Genomic DNA, 16,748 nt, shown 5'->3' with positions numbered 1-16,748 from the left:
GTATTATCGGTGAGTTACAGGACGGTTCAAGACACGGCCCACCGGTCCATTGCATCATGCAAGCACCGGCTCCACATCACATTCTTCGGGAAGCTGGGGACCCACCATTCCGTACCATACTGCGTAGCTCCACCCCCCGCCCCGCAAGCACGGACTGTCCAAACACACTGTCGGTGTATGTATAGTATAGTAGACAGTGCCCACTCTACGAGTGAACCAGTAGCGGACTGTGTAACTAGCTTTCTGTTCAGCGACAGGCGGAAGAGGCCTGGAGCCGAGCCACTCTCGGCCCGGGTCCTGGCTTTACTGTGTACTATAGGTAGTTACTCAGTAGTCAACTAGTTTCAAGCGTGGGACTCGACGCGCAACGACGGCTGGACCCCGAGGTTGCATTCACCAACGTCTCGTTGAGCCTGCAGCTGCACGCACGGGAGCATCGCTCGGCCGGGTGCTGCGTCACGCAATGAAGGCTCCAACTTCTGCCATCGCCTGGATCGGGAACGCGGATCGCGAGCGCATGGCAAGATAAAGAACAGCAATCCAACCACGGAGATATCGGCGTTTTGCCCTGTCTTATTCCTTGCTGTCCGTCCCTTCCTCTTCCTCTCCGAGGCGGCGCCATCGCAACGGCGTTGGGAGGGGGAGAGAGAGAGTATCACGCCCCGATCCGAGAAAGGAACCTGCTTGTACTTGTAGAAGCTAGCATCTACACAGTATTACCCAGTCTTTTTCTCCGTCTCCCATCCGATCCCGGAGCGCAAGCCTTCGCACCCCGCTGACGATCCGGGTGGGTGGTGCAGCAGCAGCACACCGAGACCCGGGTCCTGTGACAGGAATGCGACATTGGACAGGTGGATGGGGGAACCCGCGTCACACCGGCGCGCATGCAGCATGCAGGTATGTACCGAGTAGCTATGTGGTATACGCAGGCACTCGCGTCAACCCTGCACGTCCCCGAGAGCACCGAGAAGGCTTGCCTGTGCCCAAGACAAGCCCGCCGATCCCTCCGTCCTCGGGATCGCATCCATCGGATGCGCCAAAGAAGCACAAGACTACGTCTATAGTACTGTGTGCAATGCTATGCTGTGCTGTGCTGTGCCGTGCTGCCTTGCCGCCGGCGGATGCTAGGACTGTGCCCCAGGTACATGGCCAGGAGGCACGCTCGTCCTGCTGTGCTGGTAGCTGCTGCTGTCGCAGCACGTCCTCCCTCGGCTCTTTTCTCCGCAGCTTGTAGAAGCGGAACCACAAGCGGAGCGTGAGGCGGCACCCCCACATGCCTCGCGTCGGGGCGGTTCTAGTTCGGTGGGAAGTACGTCCTGATAGGGAGAGGCTCGGCGGAGAGAAGCCAGCCCGAGGCGAGGAGGAATCATTGCGTCGTGTCCGGGCTCTCATCTTGGACGTGAAGCCTGTCTGCTGTCTGCCTGGATGGTCAGGTCGCCGGCGAGAGAGGCTGACGGGTGCTCGGGAGACCGAGCTCACTACTTAAGCAAGCCGCGGCGGGCTTTGGCTCCCGCCAGCCATCACCCGGACTCGTAGAGTTCTGCGGTAGTAACGGTATCGGCTGGTCCTTCATGACAGATACCTTCGGCCGCCATGCGCATCGGGTGTTCAGCGGCTCTTCAGAACCGGATCGGTTGTGAAACATGATGGCGCGCATGGTGTTTGATACGTCCGTCCACGCGACCTGACCGGCGATCTGGATCGCCCGGGTCCTTGTGGTGGAACATTGAGGTGGCCATGAAGACGGAAGAGATCTGCCATGGTTCAGGCCTGAGAGGGAAATCCAGGAAGCCGGAATGGTGTAAGAGGGACGTACTGTGGTACGTACCTACACCGTAAGGGGCTCTCCCTCCTGTTCCCGATGGAACGCCTCTCGATTTTTTTATTTTGCCGAGATCGCCTAGTATATAGTATACTTACACCACTACTTACAGCACTGTGCGGAAGGCGACCACCTATGTATGTACTATTATGTAGTATCCGACGCTGGACCCGCATCCTGGTGGCATGCAGCCTCCAGGGCTCCCACAAGGGGCGGGGGTCGCAGCAAACCGTCAACAGACCCCAACGGCCGGGGCCGGCCCCGTATCCGACAAACGCATGGGAACGGCGAACCAACTAGCGTCCGTCTCGGCCAACCAAGTCGTCCCTGGCTTTTCCACCAGCCGGGTCCCGAACCTGCACCGGCCCCACTTTGGCTTGGGTGACGCTTCTTCGATCGTCGGCTATTGCGGTTGTCTTTGCACGTCGTTCTCTGCAGACGGGACCCTTGCTTTGTCAGCCTTTTTCCCTTTTTAATGACAATGACTCCTTGTACGTACAGGGCGTGCTCCATAACCAACCGGGATTGCCACTTCTGCGCTGGGTGTCTGGTCTTGTTTTTTTTTTTCTTCTCTCTCTCTCTCTCTCTTTGACTCACCCTACCTGATCTTTACTCCGAACCCCTGGGGTACCGCCCGTCTCACTGAAGCTTGTACTACGTACTTACACAGTACCTTGGAGGGGATCCTGACTTGCTGAACTTGTCGATCTCAGAGGAGCTCCAGTATAAGTAATCCAGGAACCTACTTCGTACCTACCTACCTACCTACCTACCTACCTACCTACCTACCTACCTAATACATCGGGGGATCGGGAACTTTTGTCTTCTTTAGATTCAGCGGGTGCCCTGTACATTCTTCGTATAATTACTCCCCCAGAACAAAACTACAACGCATCATCATCATGACCAGTAATCACCAAGGGCCTAAGCTGCCCGTCCAGCAGCTGGCCATCCTTGGTAAGCAACACAACCGCTCTGGTTCGATCCGGGTACATGTGCCACTGAGCTGGTGGACTTGAGCCGAGGTCTGCCCGCAACCCCCTTGTTTTCACGACCCCCCCCCCCCCCCCAAAAAAAAAAAAAAAAAAAAACAACAACAATAACAACAACAACGACAACGAAAGCACCGCCGAATCAAGGCTTTCCCCACGACTACAACCCCCCTAGCCATCGCCCTTTGTGCATTTCTCATATACCGTCTGACTAACATGGCTCCCCACGACCCTCAGGCATCGCTCGCTTTGCTGAGCCCTTGGCGCTTACCTCGGTCTTCCCCTATCTCCCCGAAATGATCGCCAGCTTTGGCGTTGAAAAGACCGAAATCGCTCGCTGGGCCGGCTTCACCGGCGCCATCTTCTCCGTCGCCCAGAGCATCACCGCCGTCGGCTGGGGCAAGGCCTCGGACCGCTTCGGCCGAAAGCCCATCCTGCTCCTCGGCCTCGCCAACACCGCCGCCTGCTTCCTCCTCTGGGGCATCGCCACCAGCCTGCCCATGGCCATCATCATCCGTGCCATCATGGGCGGCGGCAACGGAAATGGTATGTCCTGCCCTTTCCTGCCCGCCTCTCGTCTCTCGTGCTCGTCATTGAGGTTGCCAGCTGACGTAGCACCCACCCGCAGTCGGCATCATCCGGACCATGGTCGCCGAGATGGTACCCGAAAGGTCCCTCCAGCCGAGGGCTTTCTCCATCATGCCGCTCGTCTGGAGCATAGGTTCCGTCTTTGGCCCGGCCTTTGGCGGCTTCTTCGCCCGCCCCGCCGACCAGTATCCCAACCTCTTTGGCCACATGGAGTTTTTCAAGCGGTACCCCTTTGCCCTGCCCAACCTGATGGCTTGCGTCATCTTCTTCATCTCCTTTACCACCGGACTGCTGTTCCTCAAGGTTCGTGACGCCATCCGTCCCGCCGCGCCGCGCCGCGCCATGCTGCGGAAAGTCCACCACCTGGTGCTAACATGAAACCCCCCCCCCCCCCCCTCCCCTAACAGGAAACGCTGCACGCCAAGCGCCACCAACGCGACTGGGGCCTCGTGCTGGGTGAGAAGCTTACACGTCCCTTCAAGCGTTCGTCAAAGCGCTCCACGGGGAGGAGGATGTCCTTCGTCGACGCCGAGGCCTCGGCGCCCTTGCTCGCCCAGCCCTCCGCCGGCTCCAGTTCCGACAACCTCGCGGCCGCCGCCGTCCCCAAGGAGGCGGAGAAGGCTCGGTACGGGGACATCTTCACCCGCCAAACCTCCATCGGCCTTGTCTCGTACACCATTCTGGCCCTGCACTCGGTCGCCTACGACCAGGTGCTCCCCGTCTTCCTCAACTACCCCGTCGTCGTCCCGGACGAGACCAACACCCGCCTCCCCTTTTGGTTCACCGGCGGCTTCGGCCTCAGCTCCGACAAGATCGGAACCATCTACACCATCTACGGCATCGCCTGCGGCGTGATCCAGTTCCTTCTCTTCCCCGTCCTGTGCGCCCGCTTCGGCGTCCTGAAATGCTACCGCGTAGGCTGTAAGCCGCTCCTCTCTCCTTGTTTTGGCCTTTGCAAAGCATTTGCAAACCCTCTGCTAACGCCCAATCCCACCAACCTCAGCCCTCCTCTTCCCCCTGGTCTACTTCCTCACCCCCTACACCGCCCTCGTCCAGTCCGCCACCCTCCGCTACGTCTTGTTCCTCTCCATCATGCTCGTCAAGGGCTTCGCCGTCATCATCGGCTTCCCCTGCGTCACCATCCTGCTCACCAACAGCGCCTCCTCGCTTCGCATCCTGGGAACCCTCAACGGCTTCGCCACCACCTTCAGCGCCCTCGGCCGCGCCGCCGGCCCCGCCGCCGCCGGGGCCGTCTTCAGCTGGGGCGTGAGGCACGGTTACTCCGTGGCCCCGTGGTTCATGCTGGGGCTCATCGCGGCCGCCGGGGCGGCGGTGCCGTTTTGGATGGTAGAGGGGAAGGGGTTTGCCCAACAAAACGAGGCGGCGGTGGAGGAGGAGGAGGCGGAGGGGGGAGAGACGGAGAGCTTGCTGCGGCGGGAGCAAGGGGAGGCGGGTGATGATGATGACGACGATGTGACCGTGCTGGAAGCCGTGAATGAGGCGTCGGAATCCGGGTCGGACGTGGACGAGGAGCGAAGGAGGAGGAAGAAAACCGCGGCGAACGGAAGCTATGGGACGATGAGTCGGGGTTGAATAAAGAAGAGGTGTCAAAGTCCAGAGCCGGGAAAGAGGAAGCGGAAATGCTAAAAACAAAAAATAAAAGAAAAATAAAAAGGGAGCTGGGTCTGGAAACGAGAAAAAGGGGGGGCGCGGGGGGCAAGAGCAGCGGTTTCATGGCGACGACCACAGCGACAATAACAATAACAACAACGACGACGACGACGACGGCAACGATGTCGACGATAATAATGATGCTAATGACGGCATGTCATGACAAGCTTGGGGGCGGTTTTGGGTACCCTCACAGGTTGGCTACCACGGGTATACCTCTATAGTAGATCCCGGTCATGCATGAAGGATAATTTGGGTGTTGGTCTCGCGTGGACGAAGTCAGAGTCGAGGTGGAGGTAAGGTACGCATAGGACGGGAGTCATACAGGCGTCAGGCAAACAAGAAAAAAGAAGGAAAAGAGGAACATAAGGAAAAGGCTGAAATACATTTGAATATTCTATATCATAATCACAAAAGGACATTCATGATATGTTGAGGATGAGCGGCTCAGCAGTCAGGATGTAGAAAAAAAAAAAGCCATTGAGTTGCATTCCATATCGTTATGCGACAAACTAAAGAGGTATCATTCAGTCATTCCCAGAGACTAACCACAAAGACGATGAAAAACACAAAAAAAAAAACCGCCCCTGCGTGCTGCTGTGCTGCTGTGCTGCTGCTGTCGCCTTTCTCCTCCGACTCATCCCGTCACCACACCACACCGCACCACCACCGCCACCTCAGGGACAGGACAACAGAGGTATACACACACGCCACAACCTTCCAACAAACACAAGGATCAAGCGACCGCCCACCCGCCAGCCCAGCCCAATCCAACCGACCCATCCCATCCTGTCGAGCCCTTTCCATCGTCATGCTTTCGATCAAAGTGACCGCCGCAATGGCCTCCCCGGCCTTTCTCATCCGTCATGACATCATCTCCCCCCCTCCCCTTTCTTTCTCCTAACCACCACCATCCAACCTCCACCTCTCTCCCATTGGAAACCTCCTGATTCGGAGACCGAGCAGGTGTAGAGAGCCGGGTGACAATAAACTGACAAAAAGAAGAGGAGGAGGAGGGAGAGGAGAAAGAGAAAGAGAAAGGGGGCCAATGAGAGAAACAAATAAGCCGACCCAAAGAGAAAGTGGTCAAGAGAAAAAGAAGAAGGTAAAAAAGAAGGTCAAGGAAAAATAATAATAAAAAAAAAAAAAAAGAGAAGAAAAGCTACAACCTAGCGAGGCGAAAACAAGAACTCACCGCCCAAAATCACATTTCCACCCACCTTTCCCCTCTCTCTCCCGTCCCTTTCTTTTTTTTATATTTTTTTTCCCTTCTTCTCTCTTCTCTTCTCTTCGCTGACTTACTGCGTCCGATAAAACTTCTTATACACCAAGTGCAACAACAGGTTCACGTTGAGCCTCGCCACCCCCTCAAACACGTCCATGAACTGGTGGCTCTCAAACTGCGCCTGCAGGAGGTCCTCGATGTGCACCATGGCGCTGGCGCCCGGCATCTGGATGTGGCCCCGGCTCCCCTCGATGCAGAAGACGCCCACCTCGTCGCACGAGATGGTCAGGTTGATCTGGCCCCAGTCGCGCTCGGGGACCCCGCGCCAGGCCACGAGCACGCCCTTGTCAAAGAGCGCCCGGGCCGAGTACTTGTACGAGCCGAACTTGGGCACCCGGCCGGAGCGCTCGAGCTCGCGCTGGTGGTTGTACTGTTTGGTAAAAGGGAGGAGGAAGCGTTTTTTGCTGCGTGTGTGGGTTACGCGTCAGCCTGCATGCTTTTTTTTGGTCTTTCCGAAGGGACCAGAGGAAAGAAAAACCATCAAACTTACCCCTTCTTGTTCTGCAGCGTCATCATCGCCTGCTCGATGTAATCATCGTAGCTCCTCTTCTGCTGCTCCAGGTACCGCGCCTTCTCGTGCAGGTTGGCCAGCGTCAGCCTCACGCCCTCCAGCTCCCTCTGCCTCTGCACGCGCCGGCGGCTCTTGGTGCGAATGTCCACCGCGATGGCGTTGAGCACGTCCTGGTAGTGGTTGTGCCGCGAGATCCTGCCCATCTGCTCCAGCCTCAGCACGTTTTCGAGCGCGATCCGCTTCAGCTCCGTGTACGACATGCGCGTGACATCGATCATGTTCGCGTCCGAGTAGGCGCCGCGCGTGTTGCTGCCGCTGGCGAAATCCTCGCGCAGCAGGGCCGCCCACTTGTTCTCGTCCTCGGGCGTGACGGGCTTGACCAGGATCTCGAGCAGGTTCGAGCCCGTCTGCACGCGGATGATGTACAGGATGCACCGCTTGGTCTCCATAAACAGCGACTTGATGTCCGCGTCGGGGTCCTCGACGTCGTGCAGCTTGGGCGACAGGAACAGCTGGATGTCGGACGACCCGGCCGCCACCATCTCGGTCTCGTTGGTCTTGGCGCTGCCCAGGTCGTGCATGATCTCGCGCAGCATGTCGTCGCGGCTCGAGACCATGTGCGGGAGCTCCGAGGCGATGAGGTTGTGAATGGCAAAGATGTCGGTCATCTTGATGTAGAGGGTGGGCTTGTTCTTGGCGTACAGGTCGTTGTACTCGTCAATGTCGAAGGTGCGCTCCGCGTCGGGGATGTCGATGAGGTGGCTCGTCAGAGCGGCCAGCCGTTCGATCGACTCGGCCACGAAGGCGTTGAGCGGCTGCAGGTAGATGTTGTCCCCGCCGAACTGCCTGCCCGAGGCGATCTGGCCCAGCACCTTGGCCACCTCGCCGAGGTTGCGCTTCTGCAGCGGGCTGAGCTGCTTGTCCAGCACGCCCACCGTCTCGGGCGCCGTCACGGCCGGCTGCAGGTACGCGCGCCACAGCCAGTGCGTTACGACCTGGAGAAGGTGCTGCTGCGGCTCGCGCTTGTCGAAGCGCTGGCAGAGCGCGTCAAAGGTCTGCCGGCAGACAAACCGGAACCCGTACGGCATGCGTGGCAGCAGATCCTCGAGGGCCGCCAGGAACTGGTCGCAGATCTCGCGCAGGTCGCGCAGGTGGTCGATAAAGACGGCCTTGGTCTCAGGGTCCTTGATGGCGAGCTCCCGGGGGATGTCGAGGGGCCGGCTGCTGGGACGGCCGGTCCGGAGCTCTTCGTTGTTGATGGCGGACCGATAGATCTGCATGGGGTCGCTCTCGAGGTCGAGGTCGGGGTCGTCGATGATGTTGTCGCGGATCAGGGGCCCCAGCAGATCGCGCAGGAACTTGCGGTCGCGCGGCGAGCGGGTGTAGCTGTGCAGCAGCCTCGTCCAGAAGAAGTTGCCGCGGAGGTAATCCTGCAGGGTGTTGCAGCCGTCCACCTCCTCGCGGATGGAGCGGCCGATGAGCTTGAGGAGGTAGTACTCCTCGCGCCTCTTTTGCGCGTAGCCAAAGAGACCCATCATCAGGTGCTCGATGCGCTTGCACTCCTTTTCGGGGGTGCACTGCTCGCGCAGGCGGCGGAACAGCCGGGCCAGGTACTGGGGCTGGGTCTGCAGGGCGAAGAAGAGCTGCTGGTACGACTCGAGCTTCTTGCGGGAGCTCTTGTTGAGGGCCTTGAGGTCGAACTGGTTCGTGTTGGCGATGGCGCTGTTGGCGAAAAGCGTCGTCGTGTGGCCGCCGAAGTTGTGCTGGTGCTTGACCACCTCGTCGAGCGTGATCTTGTTCTTGACAAGCAGGGCGATCTTGATGTCGAGCTGGTCGATGTACTGCTCCAGCATCTCGTTCTGCCGCACCTGCTGCACCACCGTCTTGCGGAGCCGCTCGAACTCCACCTCTTCGTTGAAGTCGAAGTCGCTGTCGTTGAGGAGATGCACAAAGTTCTTGACGGCGTTGACCGGCGGGTTCTTGCCCGACGTGAGGCTCTTGTAGGCGTCGCCCTGCAGCTTGGCCCGCACGAGGCTCTGGATCTTGACGACCTTTTGCATGTTGTCGTGGTAGTGCTTGCGCTTGGCCTCGAACCGCGCCCGCACGATATAGGCTTTGGCCGCCGCCTGGACCTCGGCGACCGACTCCTCGTTCTCCTCGAGCTCGTCCAGGACCCGAGCGACGCGATCGCGGAGCAGCATGGCCCGCGCGAGCGCCTGGATCCCGGTCACCTCGTCTTCGTTGGTCGCGAGGTCGTCCAGCAGATCGCACTGCTGCTGGCGGTGGAGGAAGCCCCGGATGTGCGCCTGCAGGTGCGTGATGGAGTCCTCCTCTTGCTCGAGCGCCTCAAGAAGATCCGAGATGCGGTTGCGCTCCAGCATGCCGCGAACCAGGGCCTGCAGAGCCAAGATCTCGTCCTCGGCATCCTCGAGGCTCTCGAGCTTGTCACAAATCTCCCGGCGCACCGCGGCCGCCCGGATGTGCGCCTGGAGGCGGCCCAGATCGGGCGAGTGTTCGCGCAGCTCGGCCTTGACCGCTTCCACGCCGCGCCGGGCGAGGTGTCCGCGGACGGCCGCCTGCAGAGACCGCCACTGCGGCTCGAGATCCTGGAGGGCCTCGAGCTGCGCGTTGATCTTGTCCCTTGAAATCGCGGCCCTGACCGCGGCCTGCAGCGCCGTAATGGCAGGAACCTCGGTCACCAGCTCCGCACGGTCCGCGTCCAGCCGCTTCCGGAGCAGCAACCCGCGCACGGCGGCCTGCAAGCCGGCCACGGGGGCCGTCGAGTGCTTGACCTCGCGCTCCTGGGCGACCATCTTCTTGCGGAGCAGGAAGCCCCGGAAGGTGGCCTGGACGTCGCGGATGGGGGCGGCCGCCACGGACAGCTGAGAAAGCTGCTCTTGGACCTCGCGACGGGCCTTGCTGGCCCGCACAAGGCTCTGGAGCTTGAGGACCTGCGGCTCGACGGCCTTCCAGATGTTCTGCGCGCGGGCCATGCGGCGACGCACGAGGAACCCCCGCACGGCGCTCTGCAGGCCGGTGGCGAAGCGCTTCATCTCGAGTCGGTAGCCCACGATCTGGCGCGCGAAGTCGCCCCGGATGCGCGCTTGCAGGTCGACCAGCCAGTCCTCGTGGTCCCACAGATGCTGCATGACGTCGCCGAGGCGGAGGCGCAGGACGGCGCCGCGGATCTGGGCCTGCAAGTCGAGAATCATGGCCTCATTCTCGGCGAGCTCGCGGTCGATGCGCTCCTCTTCCGTCTCCTCGGGCTCCGGAGGCTCCTCGACGATGCCAAAGTCGGCCCCCATGTTTCCGAAGCTAGGCATGTTGGCGCCGAGCTTATCCAGCCCCTTTTGCGTCGCCTCGAGCTCGTGGTGTTCGAATTCGAGCTGGCCGACAAGGTTGCCGATCCGGAAGGCCACTATGCCTTTGCGGTAGAGCAGCCAGCTCAGCGCGTGGATGCAGTGAATGACCTTGGGTATGTTCTTCTTCTCGTACAGGTCGATGAGCTCGAATCGGAACAGGTCGGGGAGCTGCACCTCGTCCAGGTAGCCAAAAAAGATGGCGATGTTGTCCGAGTGGCGGTACTGCAGCTTGGGGTTGCGGAAGATGCGGTAGCGGCGATGCGGGTTGAGCGCCTCGACGACTTCGGCGAGGGTGACGCCGTCTCGCAGCGCCTCCTCGAGCTCGACGATGGGCGGGATGGTGCGCTGAATCACGTCCTCGATCCACTCCTTGGCCTCGCCGATGTGGCAGAGGTACTCGTACGCCTGGAGGAACTGGCGCTGCTTATCCATCCAGTTCCGGTTCTCCCAGCCATAGCCGCCGCCGCTGCGCTGCAGAGGACGGTTGGGACCGGCCCCGTCAGCCCTCTGCAACCTCCGCCGGCCCCGGAGACCGACCACTTCCTGCGTGGGGGCTGTGATGGCCAAGACGTCGGCCCCGCCTGACTGCGCCAGCTTCGAGAGGGTGCGTAATTGGTTGGTCGACGACTTGCCGAGCTTCTCGAGCTCCGGCGTAGTGAGGGCCGTGGCGTGCGGGAGGGCCGACGGTACGGGAGGGTCGCTGCCGCGGCGGACTGTGTCGGAGCGCGTCAACACCATCGAGGTCGGGCGAAGCGACAAGGCATGATGCGGCGGGGTCGGGGGGGACGTCGGGGTGGGAGAGGACGGAGAGCGGTCCGCTATGGACAGCTTCCCAATATCGACGCTGTGGCCGCGATCATGGCCGCGGAGGGGGGCGCGTGGCGGCGTGCTCGGACTCGGAATTTGAGGTAACGGGCGCAGCGACTGGCGGGCGGCGCTGTAGATGTTTTCTGCCGGAGGAGGGGGAGAGGTGAGTGGTGGGGGTTGGCGCGTGACCTCGCTCCGGCCGCGCTTGTGGCTGTAGACATGGCTGGTCGAGTATGTGCTGGAGGGCGTTGACGACATGGAGGACCGACCATTGAACTCGTAGCCGCTCGAGGAAGAGGAATAGGCTGAGGATGCCGATGAGGATGCTGTCGAAGGCTGTCGGTAAACGCCGTACTCGGCGGTTTCTGTTTGCCGCAAGGGATGCGGCCGGTAGGGCGAGGGCATCGTCGAGGCTCCCGGTGTCGTTTTGGTTGTTATTTGTTGTTATTGAAAATCTTCAAGACGCCGCGCACGCAAGGGTGCGGCGGTCACACGGCTGTGCAAACAGACCAAAAAAAAACCAAGTCAGATAACACAGCGCGACCAGGGCCATGCTTCTTCAGCGCCGGCCGGGATGGTGGCAGATGGGTGTGGGATGGATGGATGGTGCGTACATACCTGCGGGGCCTGCTCTAGACTCTAGCTTAGAGGATCGCCAAGACAGGGAGAGAAGAGGAGGAGGGGGAGGAATGAGGTCGTGGGCCTGGCCAGCCCCGGATGCAATGTCGTCGTCGTCGTCGTCGTTGTCGGTTTTTGCCGTGGTGTTGTCGTAAATCGCCGGCGCGCAGCGCGAACCAAATTCATGGACAGAAGAAAAAAAAAATCATCAAACCGTGCTGCACAAATGCAGAAGACCCCAACTGCATGTCAATGGCCTCATTCTGGCCGAGCTGTCGTCGGCATTGGGTTGTGACAAGGTGGGAGTGACCAGGGTGGATTCGGTAGTTTTAGCGGGTGGTTGGGCTCGCCCGAGAACAGGGTGGCTGGCTGGCCGAAGCAGGTCTTGTTTACATGCACGACGGGCGCCCCAGCAACGGAGACGTCCAGCACCAGAGAGCCCCGCTGCCGGCTGCCGGCTGCCGGTTGCCCCATGTGCCCCTCTTGCTTTTTCGGTGGGCTGTGGCTTCTGTGGCTTGTTGTGGCTGTGGTGGTGTGGCTGCTGTGCACCCGAGATATCTTTCTGCCGCCTCTTGCCGCCTTGAGCCGGCCAGACGGAGGGAGGGGCCCGCCACACTCCTTCGCCACCGGAGGAAGATCGGGGAAATGCACGGGGCCCGGGCGCCGCGTCCAGTCTGGGTGGGGTCCCGCCTCCCCCCACCGCCAAATCGGTCTCACCGCCTTGGGTGCCCCGCAATCCTGCCGCGGGAAATGTGCTTTAAAAATTTCTGGCGACGGCCAAATTTTTCATGTTTCCCTTTCTCTTGGGGGGGAACAGTCGGCAGATTCAACTCACGGGCTCATCCTCCCAGGTGTCGCTCGTTGCTGTCTCTTTCCCCCCCGCGCTTCAGCTCTTTCTATCCAGAAACTCCCGTTCTGCCGTCCATTTTGCAATTGCCCTTGTTGCTCTCCCGTCAAAATGTCGGCACCAAACGAGAACGCCAGCGCGGGTGTCCTCGACTACCGCACCGCCGTCGAGGTCCTCAAGTCGTACCCGTCGCGCGATGGCCTGAGCATCGAGGAGCTCATGGACACCAAGATCCACGGCGGCCTGACGTACAATGACTTCCTGCTCCTTCCCGGCTACATTGGCTTCCCTGCCTCGGCCGTCACCCTCGACTCCCCCATCACCAAGAAGATCACCCTCAAGACGCCCCTCGTCTCGTCCCCCATGGACACGGTGACGGAGCACGACATGGCCATTGCCATGGCCCTGCAGGGCGGTCTCGGTGTCATTCACCACAACTGCTCCATCGAGGCTCAGGCCGACATGGTGCGCAAGGTCAAGCGCTACGAGAACGGCTTCATCCTCGACCCCGTTGTCATCAGCCGCGAGACCACGGTGGGCGAGGCGAAGGCCCTGAAGGAGAAGTGGGGGTTCGGCGGCTTCCCCGTCACAGGTTGGTTTTGCCCTTTTTTTTGAACTCTTTCTCGCCGTGCGATATGATTACAAACCTTTTTACTTTCGTTCCACCGGATCGACCTATGCGTCATGGGGAGATATATCACTGAAAATTCTGATCGTCGCCACTTGAAACCACATGTTTTGTTCTGCGCTGCTGGTGCATTGGCATGACGGCTAACCGCTGGCCTCCAAACGACAGAGAATGGCAAGCTGGGGTCGAAGCTCCTCGGCATCGTCACGAACCGTGACATCCAGTTCGAGGAGAACCTGGACCGTCCCGTGTCCGAGGTGATGGTTACCGACCTCATCACGGCCTCCTCGGGCGTCACCCTTCTCGAGGCGAACAAGATCCTCGCCGAGTCTAAGAAGGGCAAGCTGCCCATCGTTGACAATGAGGGGAACCTCGTTTCGATGATCTCGCGCTCCGACCTGACCAAGAACCTCCACTTCCCTCTCGCTTCCAAGACCCCCCACTCCAAGCAGCTCATCTGCGCTGCCGCCATTGGCACGCGGCCCGAGGACAAGATCCGCCTGGCCAAGCTGGTCGAGGCCGGCCTCGACATCGTCGTCCTGGACAGCAGCCAGGGCAACAGCATCTACCAGATCGAGATGATCAAGTGGATCAAGCAGGAGTTCCCTGATCTTGAGGTTATCGGCGGAAACGTCGTGACCCGGGAGCAGGCTGCCTCCCTGATCGCCGCCGGCGTCGATGGCCTCCGTATCGGTATGGGCAGCGGCAGCGCCTGCATTACCCAGGAGGTCATGGCCGTCGGCCGTCCCCAGGCCACTGCCGTCTACCAGGTCAGCCAGTTCGCCGCCAAGTTCGGCGTTCCGTGCATTGCCGACGGCGGCGTTCAGAACGTTGGTCACATCGTCAAGGGCCTCGCCCTCGGCGCCTCGACCGTCATGATGGGCGGTCTTCTGGCCGGCACCACCGAGTCGCCCGGCACTTCCTTCGTGTCCCGCGAGGGCAAGCTCGTCAAGGCCTACCGTGGCATGGGCAGTATCGATGCCATGCAGGACAAGAAGGCCGGCGGTGGCTCCAAGGACAGCCAGAAGAGCAATGCCGGCACTGCCCGCTACTTCTCCGAGGGTGACAGCATCCTCGTTGCCCAGGGCGTCTCTGGCGCCGTCGCCCACCGGGGGTACGTTCCATGTCATTCTGCCGATTGCGAAGCGCGCCGTGCTAACCCGACACAGTTCCGTTTCCAAGTTCGTCCCTTACCTTGCCGCCGGTCTCAAGCACTCCATGCAGGACTGCGGCATGACCAGCCTCAAGGAGCTGCACGAGTGCGTTGCCAACGGCACCGTGCGCTTCGAGATCCGCACCGCCAGCGCCCAGCTGGAGGGCGGTGTCAACATGGAGTCGTATGAGAAGAAGCTCTATGCCTAAGCGATGGTTGAGGTAGTAGACGGGAGTTGGGTTGGTGAAAAGGTACCAAAACAAAAACGGGACGTATAAAAAAAACACGGTGATGAAAATGGCGGCATCACATGGGCATGTGGGACATATGGGCATGTTTGGAGTTGGTGGGGATTTGGTTGCGGCAGTGTGATAAGGGGTTACGAATGGCTCTGAAATATGAGCCGTCGCGTCTTGCTTTTTTAGCGACCTCGAATGATCTCTTTGATGAGTATCTCAAAAATAAAAAATGCCAGTTTTTGGATATACGACAGTGACAGCGGGCAGCAACAGCGTTGATGGGAACTCCGTCCCACCATGTGTGATATCTAAGTTGTTATTGATGAACGAGACAAGGCATTTTTTTCCTCTTTCAAGAGCATGGTCAATTTGTTCATGAAAATTTTATTTTGATCTATCATTTTTCAACAAACATCACCATCCCTTCTGGTGTAGCAGGAGCTGATTTTTTTTTTTTTTTTGGTCATCTCCCTTCGTCTATCACCTCATTTTCGGGCCAAACGAGTCATACAAAGCCACATCCCTCCCCAGCCCCGCCACCTCACGGCGGAGGAGGACCACCCCGACATCGGCTCCACCGTCCGCTCACTTCTCGAGCGCGCCCTCGGGCAAGCTCGCCACCTTCTCCTGGAACAGCTTGTAGGCCCGCTCCCAGACGGGGTGGTTGCGCCAGTCGTTGAGCGCGAGGAGCGAGGGCAGCAGGTCGCGGCTGAAGGCCTCGGAGGCCTCGCGCGGGAGCAGAGACGGCAGGTGGTCGATGGAGATGACGGAGAGCGGGGGGGAGCCGGCGGGCAGGCCCTCGACGCGCACGGTGGGCTTGTCGAAGGTGGTGGCGACCGAGTAGATGGGGACGGGGGTGAAGGGGGAGGTGACGTCGGCCGAGACGTCGCACACGACGGTGAGCTTGCGGTCGGGCACCTGGAGGGACTCGAGGTTGACAAAGTTGGGGATCTTGCTGGTGAGGTAGATGCAGTTGACAAAGATGTCGCTGTCGGTGATCTCCTCTGTTTTGGGGTTGTGGTTCTCGGGTTAGCCATCCGGGGGGGAGGGAACGAGGGGTTGCTCGATCGGTCAAGGGAAGAAGAAGAAGCATCCGAGATAGAAAGAAGAAAAGTAAGAAAAAAAAAAAGGGCAGGGGGGGAGGGTTCAGAACAACGTACTGAACGGGCCGCCCTTGGCGGTCTCGGCCATATCCCACTTGAGGATGTTCTCCTCGGGCACGCCGGCCTTGCGGAGGGCATCCACGGCGCCCGTGCCGCAGCGGCCGAGGGCGCCAATGACGATGACGCGCGGCTGGCGGCCGGCCTTCTCGGCGCCGGCCTTCAGGGCCTTCTGGACGTCGGCGATGAGGGCCGCCTCGTTGGGGTAGCTCTCCACGCCGGGGAACGGCTTCTCCGGGCCGTGCTCGAGCTGCCAGGCCCAGGCCTCGAGGGCGAGGGCGGCGCCGGCGAAACCGGCGTGGTAGCCGAAGGCGGCCACGCGGCGGCCGCGGTCGTCGACAAGGAACTCGAGGTCGAGGAGGGTGCCGCCGCCGCGGGGGAAGCGGGCGAGGACCTTCTCCCAGCCGTTTTGTTGCTTGACTGGAGGAAGGGGGAGGAAGAAAGCGTCAGGAGCGGGGTTTCATGAGAGAGCGAGCTCGGTAGGTGGGGTCTTACAGCAATGGGCGAACTGGACGTGGACATGCTCAAGGGGGACTGAGGGGACAATGAGAGTCAGCACGCCTCATGATCCTCCTCGTCATCTTCATCTCACCATGACGCATCACGGGGAAACCATGCTACTTGCAGTCCTTCTCCTCGAGCTCCTTGAGGCCGACAATGATGTGGTCCTTGGGGGTGTTGACCCAGCTGTGCTCGGGCACGAGGGTGGCGCCGACGGCCTCGAACTCGGCGTCGTCGAATATCCTCTCGGGCGACCGCTCAACGTTGACGACGTAGCCGGCCTTGATGAGCTCGGCGGTGGTTGCCGGGGTCAGGGCTGACCGGTGCTCGAGAGGCTTGGTCTCGCTCCGGAGATGAAGAACGGTGGGAGCCATGGTGAGGTAGGTAGGTGACGGGCGGAAGGAATGGGTAGGAAATGTCTCAGAGGGGTGTAGGAGGATAGATGGGTTCGAGAAGGCAATGTGAGAGAGAGGGGGGGGGAGGCTTTGTTGGAGAGAAGAAAGGAAGTGAAATGAAGAGGAAAAGTATCTTGACTTGAGTCCTCAATTGAATCCCGAGGTGTTC

The 16,748-nt window shown here is 60.3% G+C and overlaps 4 protein-coding genes across 4 annotated transcripts; 2 read left to right on the top strand and 2 right to left on the bottom strand.

Moving 5' to 3' along the window:
* Positions 1 to 2,724: 2,724 nt before the first annotated feature.
* Positions 2,725 to 4,995, top strand: VTJ83DRAFT_2208 (uncharacterized protein; the record flags this gene model as incomplete). Its single annotated transcript, XM_071008453.1, has 5 exons — positions 2,725 to 2,779; positions 3,052 to 3,360; positions 3,443 to 3,705; positions 3,810 to 4,323; positions 4,406 to 4,995. 5 exons carry the CDS (start codon positions 2,725 to 2,727, stop codon positions 4,993 to 4,995), a joined length of 1,731 nt encoding a protein of 576 aa, XP_070868748.1.
* Positions 4,996 to 6,371: 1,376 nt separating this feature from the next.
* On the bottom strand, positions 6,372 to 11,443 carry VTJ83DRAFT_2207 (uncharacterized protein; the record flags this gene model as incomplete). The annotated part of the gene is made up of 2 exons (XM_071008452.1): positions 6,372 to 6,762; positions 6,849 to 11,443. The coding sequence occupies 2 exons, from the start codon at positions 11,441 to 11,443 to the stop codon at positions 6,372 to 6,374; spliced, it is 4,986 nt and encodes a 1,661-aa protein (XP_070868747.1).
* Positions 11,444 to 12,614: 1,171 nt separating this feature from the next.
* VTJ83DRAFT_2206 (uncharacterized protein) lies at positions 12,615 to 14,493 on the top strand (the record flags this gene model as incomplete). Its single annotated transcript, XM_071008451.1, has 3 exons — positions 12,615 to 13,095; positions 13,300 to 14,245; positions 14,301 to 14,493. 3 exons carry the CDS (start codon positions 12,615 to 12,617, stop codon positions 14,491 to 14,493), a joined length of 1,620 nt encoding a protein of 539 aa, XP_070868746.1.
* A 615-nt stretch (positions 14,494 to 15,108) lies between these two features.
* VTJ83DRAFT_2205 (uncharacterized protein) lies at positions 15,109 to 16,558 on the bottom strand (the record flags this gene model as incomplete). Its single annotated transcript, XM_071008450.1, has 4 exons — positions 15,109 to 15,527; positions 15,684 to 16,103; positions 16,179 to 16,217; positions 16,309 to 16,558. 4 exons carry the CDS (start codon positions 16,556 to 16,558, stop codon positions 15,109 to 15,111), a joined length of 1,128 nt encoding a protein of 375 aa, XP_070868745.1.
* Positions 16,559 to 16,748: the final 190 nt, after the last annotated feature.

The sequence above is a fragment of the Remersonia thermophila genome, chromosome 2, assembly GCF_042764415.1.
Source record: "Remersonia thermophila strain ATCC 22073 chromosome 2, whole genome shotgun sequence".
Classification (NCBI taxonomy): Eukaryota; Fungi; Ascomycota; class Sordariomycetes; order Sordariales; family Chaetomiaceae; genus Remersonia; species Remersonia thermophila.
The sequence above is the reverse complement of the archived record's forward strand: the minus strand, read 5'-3'. Positions and strand labels throughout refer to the sequence as shown.